Source organism: Gallinula chloropus, assembly GCF_964237585.1.
Source record: "Gallinula chloropus genome assembly, chromosome: 15".
Taxonomy (NCBI): domain Eukaryota; kingdom Metazoa; phylum Chordata; class Aves; order Gruiformes; family Rallidae; genus Gallinula; species Gallinula chloropus.
The window spans coordinates 16,855,935-16,862,144 of NC_140100.1; the positions used below are offsets into that span (position 1 = coordinate 16,855,935).

Sequence of the window (6,210 nt, forward strand, 5' to 3'; positions counted from 1 at the left end):
CAGTGAGGGTGAGGGAGCCCTGGGACAGGCTGCCCAGGGAGGTGGTGGAGTCTCCTTCTCTGGAGATATTCAAGACCCGTCTGGATGCCTATCTGAGTGATATGTCCTAGGGAGCTGCTTTGGCAGGGGGGTTGGACCCGATGATCTCTCGAGGTCCCTTCCAACCCCTACAATTCTGTGATTCTATGATACACACACAGCATCTGGCACGTGCTGGTGGCTTCCAGCGTTGCTTTCCTGCTTCCTCCTGGGGACAAGCATAAGAAGCCCTGGGCCTGGTCGCAGAAGCTCACCTGTCGTTACCAGATCTGCCAGAACGACCGCGAGGAGCCCTATGCCGTGACCTGAGCTGCTCGGCTCACGGCCGCGGAGGAGGAGGAGGAGGAGGGCTGTGGGAGGCTGCCCTGTGCCTGAGCTACCCCACTCCCACACACCAGCTGTGCGGGCGCACGGCAGACTGGGTGTAAAGATGAAGGCTGTGGACTTGTCTTGCCAAGGCAAGGCTGAGGCCAGCTCTTGTTTTTCTGCTGGGATGGGGCAGGTTCTTCGTGGTTTTAGATCAAGGAATAGGCTGCCCCCTCCTCTCCCCCCACACCAACTCCCCATGGCCCTGGGGGAAGTGGCCAACCCTCCTTCTCCTCCTGCTGCATGCGTGAGGCTCAGGCTGAGCCCATGCTGAGCTGGAGCAGAGCTGTGGCTGCTGTGCCCTGGCTGCACCCACTGCTTCAGCAGAGGGCTGTGGGCTGGGGATTCCCTGGCTGTGCTGCAGCCCAAGAGAAGAGCAGGTTTCTTCTGGGCTGGGGGGAAGATGCTGCCACGTGCCCTTGGTGCTGATGGGGCAGGGGGGAGCCGATACCAGCATGCACTGGGTTCTTGGCTGTCATCTTTCTGGGTGCCCAGAGCCTCTCTCTGCAAAACTGCCAGTGCTGCCCCTGCCCAGTCGTGATCTGGGGGCCAGAGCGGTGTTGGGATTTGGGCCCTGGATTCAGGACCACGTGTGGTGGGAATGGGGAGAAAACCACCAGCGTGAGGGTGTGGAGAGGTACCAGCAGCATCTTGCCCAGAGCAGCGCAGGGCTTAGTCTCAGCTTCAATTTAGCCCTCTAGCCTGTCTGGAAGGAGCCAGACTGCTGCACTGTGCCCCTTCCTCTCTGGAGGTTCAGGTATTCATCGTCTTCCTCCCTTTTCTATGCCTCTGGAGTACACACAGCTCTGCCCAGGCACCACTCTGGGATGGCACCCGAGCTGCTGCCCTGCTCCTCAGCCTGCTGCGCTGCGGGGCTGGATGTGCCGGGGGCACTCCGGCTGCATCCCACCCTGGCCACCACCATCCCTGGGGGCTCCCCGGATGGCTGTGGTCTCCCCTGCAGCGTCTGTCTCACCTCTGCCTTGCTGCAGGGCATGGGAAAGCACGGGCAGAGCCTTGGCAACAGGGCACACGGCTTTGCCCATCCTCATTCCATAGATAAGGGCTCAAATCCCTCACTCCCTCCTGGTTCCTTGCTGTGGGGACCCCACCCCCGCAGCCCCTCCGCTGGCTTTGGGGAGGAAGGAGCGAGTAATGAAGGATTTGCCTCCGAGCTGGTAGGAACCAGGGTTGTCTCTCTGCTTTGCGAGGCGCCAGGCCTCCTGCCCCGCTCTGCACCTTATCGCTCTCCCTGCCCCGGCTCGGTGAGTGTCTCAGCGGGCAAAGGGCACCCCGGCCCCGCTTCCCCTTGGCTGCTGCCAGCCGCGGGGGTCCCGCCGGCGGGTGGGGGTCTGTCCCTACCCCCGCGCTGGGTGCGTGAAATCTGAGCGAACTGAGTGTGTGTGGGGGGAGAAACAGAAGGGGGAAAGCCCGCGGGTAAATCCTTCCTGTGCTGGCTTCGCGCGGCGCCGCCGGGCCGGCAGCGGGCGCGGGGGGTGCGGGAGCAGCCGGGATGCTGCGGAGAGCGGGCGAAACGCGGGCGCTGAGCGGCCCCTGCCGGCCGCCGTCGGACCGTGACCGCGCTGCGGGCGGTGGGAGGTGGAGCCGGCCGCGGGGGCGGCTGGGAGCGGAAGCGGGGAGGGAGGGGCCGGGACCGGGACCGGGAGCGCGCCGGGCCGTGCCGGGGCGATGCCGCTGCACCGGTACCCGCCGCGGCTCTGGGCCGCGCTGCGGCTGCGGGAGGGCATCTGCGCGCGGCTGCCGCAGCACTACCTGGCGGCGCTGCGGGACGAGACGCCGCCCACGCCCGTGCACTGGCGGCCGCACGGGCAGAGCCACCGGTGGAACCCGCGCACCGGGCAGTGGGAGCGCCTGCAGGACGTGCCGGTGCTGCCCTACCTGCCGCCCGCCGCGGACGAGGGGCTCTGGGGCGGCGAGGGATGGGTCCGCGGCTTCCGCTACGCGCGCAACGACAAGGTGAGCGGCCGGGCGGGGAGCGGGGCCTGACCGCGGGCGCCGACCGGCGGCCCCGGGCCCTGACCGGCAGCCCTGCCCGCGGGCCGTGCCCAGCTCTCCACCAGGCTGCCCAAGACGTGGAAGCCGCAGCTGCTGCAGCGGCAGCTGTACAGCGAGATCCTGGACGCCACGCTCACCGTCACCGTCACCATGCGCACGCTCGACCTCATTGACGAGGCCTACGGCTTCGACTACTACATCCTCAAGGTGAGGGCCCCGCGCCGCCCTCCGCTGCCGCCAGCGGGCACCCGGCACCCCGGGCTGGCAGCCCCGCACGAGGGATCAGGGGTGCTGTCACGTTAGCCCCGCACAAACCCTCTCATCCCGCATGGTCGGAGAGCCCCGGCAGCCGGCGGGTGAGCTGCTGGCGTCACCTCTGTGCCGGCCGGCCTGTGCTCCCGGGCAGCTGGTCTCTTGGGGGGTTTAACCACAAACTTTATACCCCTCCCCCTGCCCCAGACTCCAAAAGCTGACTTGTGCTCGAAGCTGGGGATGGATCTGAAGCGAACAATGCTGCTGCGCCTGGCGCGCCGGGACCCGAAGCTGCACCCGGATGACCCAGCCCGGAGAGAGGCCATCTATAACAAGTACCAGGTGGGACCTGCCCCCGTGCCGGGCAGGGTGCCCTCTGTTCTCTTGGGGCTGCCAAACTCCGTGTGGGTCATTTGAGAAGACAACAGCCTGGGGTTTTGCTGCGGTTGAGGTGAGCGAGGGGCTGCAGTTAGCACTGACAGCAGTGAGAGATTGTTCCACCGCTGCAGCGAGGGGCCTGCGGTCTCGTTCTGTGCAGCGGGTGACAGGTGACACCACAGAAACACCACTGGCATCTCCTGCCTGTGGAGGGGTGCTGAGAAACAGCCCCAGAGCTACACGTGGGAGAGGCACGGCAGCAGGCTTGACTGCTGAGAGGGAAGCCCTGGAAGTGTTCAAGGCCAAGTTGGAGGGGCCAAGTTGGAGGGGCCCTGGGCAACCTTGTGTAGCTCCAGGCCTGGAGGTTGGTGGCCCTGCCTGTGGCAGGGGGTTGGAGCTCTGTGATCCTTGGGATCCCTCCCAACCCAGATCATTCTATGATTCTAAGCAGGATCCTCACAAGAGGAAAAGGAGAGAGGGGAAGTGGACATCAGTTGCCAGAAGTGAAGGAATAGTGTTTCCAGATTGCTCTGTAGCAACATTCATACTCGATTTGTATGTCTGTGTGAGTCAGGCATAGAGAGAACACACTTCTTGGGTGCCTGAAAGGCTGTGCCACCTGCTTCTTCTTTTGTCGCAGGAATTTGCCATCCCAGAAGAGGAAGCCGAGTGGGTTGGCTTGAGTTTAGAGGAGGCAATAGAAAAACAGAGGCTCCTAGAAAAAAAGGTGAGTTCCTAAGGCCACACTGAGGTGTGTTATCCGTGCCAGACTGTGCAGCCAGCTGGTCTCCCTGAGCTGTGGAAGTGATACTCCGAAACTCCTGAGTGACCACATGAGCCCAGTTAAATCTGGGTGCCCAAAATGTGGGGCTGAGTTAAAGCACATTGTGAAACCAGGTCCCCCCATCAGGGGAGAGAGCCATAGGGGTATGGCTCGTAACTCTGCCCAGTTGCTTGAACATCTTTGCCTTTGGTTGCCTTCTGCTGTTCTCCTAGTCTTCTGGGACATGGATACAAGCTCAGAGCTCAAGAGTCACCAAGTTGGTGACCCTCTGTTGCCGCTGCTGCACGTTAGAAGCAACGTACAGAGGAGTGTGTACCAGAGAGCTGCAGGGGGGGCAGGGGAGTGTTTCTTGGTGATGGTTCCCCCAGACGTGTTGGTTTCTGCGGGGCTGCAGCAGGAACAGAGAGGTCGGGGCACTGCCCTCATGTGGTGGCTCTGGGCCCCCAGCCCCATGATGCACTGGCTTCTTCAGGGGGTACATTCACCCAGGGGTTCAGTCCAGCTTTGACTGACAGTGACAGAGGGAGGGGGGAAGCATTTTCAGAAGGAAGAAGATCCCTGGCTGCTCCTGCTGATTCCCATCTGCATTGGGAAAGCTACTGAATGTCCCACACAGGTGCCTGGCATCTTTGAGGCAAGGCTGCAGGACAGAGCTGCATCTGGAGGAGGGGCAGAGCAGGCTGCCTTGTTCAGGCACTGAAAACTAACCCCCAACCCAGGCACCATCTCCCTGTGGCGTTAGCGGTACAGGGCTGCCTCTGCACCGGCTCCCTGGGCTTGCCGGTATGCCTCAGCCCTTGCTGCTGCTGCGATGCACTCTGAAGTGATTTATCCTCTGCTGTGTTTCAGGACCCTGTCCCACTCTTCAAGGTGTATGCTGAAGAGCTCGTCAATCAGCTGAAGGAACAGGCGCAGCAGAAGGAACAGGCGCAGCAGAAGGAACAGGCGCAGCAGAAGGAGAGGAACCTTTAGGGCGAAAGCTCTGCCGCGGGTCGGGCTGTGGGGTTCGGCAGGTCCTGTCGTGTGTGCCCAGGGGCTGTGTGAAGAGCCTGCCCCAGGAGCATGTCACCATTACTGAGTGTAGTGACAGCCAGACTTCAGTGGGGAACTGTTCCTGCGGGCTGAGGGAGGAATTCCTGTGCTGTGGGTTTGGGAAGTGTCCCCATAAGGTCGGCTGAACACAGCTCTTCTGCCTGTGTGCGTAGCTGGCGGCTGGTGAGAGCCTGATCCTGACACACAATACACATCGTGAGAATACCCCTGAGCTGTTCTCTGGCGCTCGCTGCTCTCCAGTCTGTTCTGGCAGGGATTGGGGGCACAGTGGTGGTGTAGCTCGGACACATGCCCAGCCCTTGCAGCAGTGCCCAGTGTTCCCCTGAAAGCGTGCCCCACACCCTGCTGCAGCAGGCCTGCCACCACGGGTGTGGGGCCACCAGCTGCTCCACTCCCTCCGACCCCACGGCTCCCAGCACGCTTTCCCTTCGACATTAGTGACTTTTACATCTTCCATTTCCTGAAAACACAGTGGGAGTGGGTGTTAAACCCACTGTCCCTGTCTGGCAGTGAGGGACAGAAAGGCCCTTGGCACAGCTGTGTGCTGGTGAGCAGCACTGTGCGGCGCTGGCAGTGTCTGTGAGCTTCGTGGCCCTGCGGTGGGTTTCTGGCTGGAGGAAGTGTCCTCTCTTCCCTTTCCCTTTGGTGTGAGGTGAGGGACGAGCACGGGGCTTGTGGGATGGGCCTTGTGTGAGCTGTGTGGATTGTCGCTTGTCCTGGAAGAGACTTTGCCATAACCATGTCCTGGGGCAAGTCACTCCCCCCTCCCCAGCTTGTAAGGGCAACTGCACTGTCCCTGAGCCACTGGACCCGTGATGAGGGAGGAACTGGGCTTAGAGCAGCGCATGGCTGGTCCCCTCTGCACTGGAACAGAGTATGGCCACAGGGGAGAGGGAATTCCCTGCATTTAACCATCTGCCTGGAAGATTTGGGGGAGTGGTGCTGCAGTGGATGTCGCTGGGGGGGGCTTTATGGGGCTGTGCTGGGTGCCTGGGTGAGGGAGCTGCTTGACCCAGATGTGATCTCAGTGGCAGCATTCCATGAAGATCCGATTTCCCTGCTGCCTTTTGGGGCAGGGAAGAGCTTGGGGCCCACAGGTGAGTGTGGTGTGGCTGTGCAGCCCCGGGACGGTGCAGCTGGAGGGTCAGGGGCTGCACTGTCTGCACGGGGGGACGAGCTGGGTGACAGAAGCTGGGTGACAGAAGCTGGGTGTGCCCAGTTTGCACACACGTCTCTGCTCCAGCCAGTCTGGGTTCTCCAGAGCAGACTGGCACAGAAGGTCACATCTGCCTAATGAATGATGTTGTCGCTAGGCCAGCACA

At 62.3% G+C, this 6,210-nt stretch overlaps 1 protein-coding gene across 1 annotated transcript; it reads left to right on the plus strand.

The window, feature by feature from the left end:
- Positions 1 to 2,051: 2,051 nt before the first annotated feature.
- Positions 2,052 to 5,090, plus strand: MRPL28 (mitochondrial ribosomal protein L28). The gene is made up of 5 exons (XM_084271027.1): positions 2,052 to 2,382; positions 2,476 to 2,628; positions 2,881 to 3,015; positions 3,692 to 3,778; positions 4,685 to 5,090. The coding sequence occupies exons 1-5, from the start codon at positions 2,095 to 2,097 to the stop codon at positions 4,805 to 4,807; spliced, it is 786 nt and encodes a 261-aa protein (XP_084127153.1). The 5' UTR covers positions 2,052 to 2,094; the 3' UTR covers positions 4,808 to 5,090.
- Positions 5,091 to 6,210: the final 1,120 nt, after the last annotated feature.

Coding starts and splice junctions, on each gene's coding strand:
- MRPL28 (XM_084271027.1), top strand. CDS start 2,095: ATGCCGCTGCACCGGTACCCGCCGCGGCTCTGGGCCGCGCTGCGGCTG. Junction 2,629..2,880: donor TCGACTACTACATCCTCAAG/GTGAGGGCCCCG, acceptor CCCCTGCCCCAG/ACTCCAAAAGCTGACTTGTG. Junction 3,016..3,691: donor CCATCTATAACAAGTACCAG/GTGGGACCTGCC, acceptor CTTTTGTCGCAG/GAATTTGCCATCCCAGAAGA.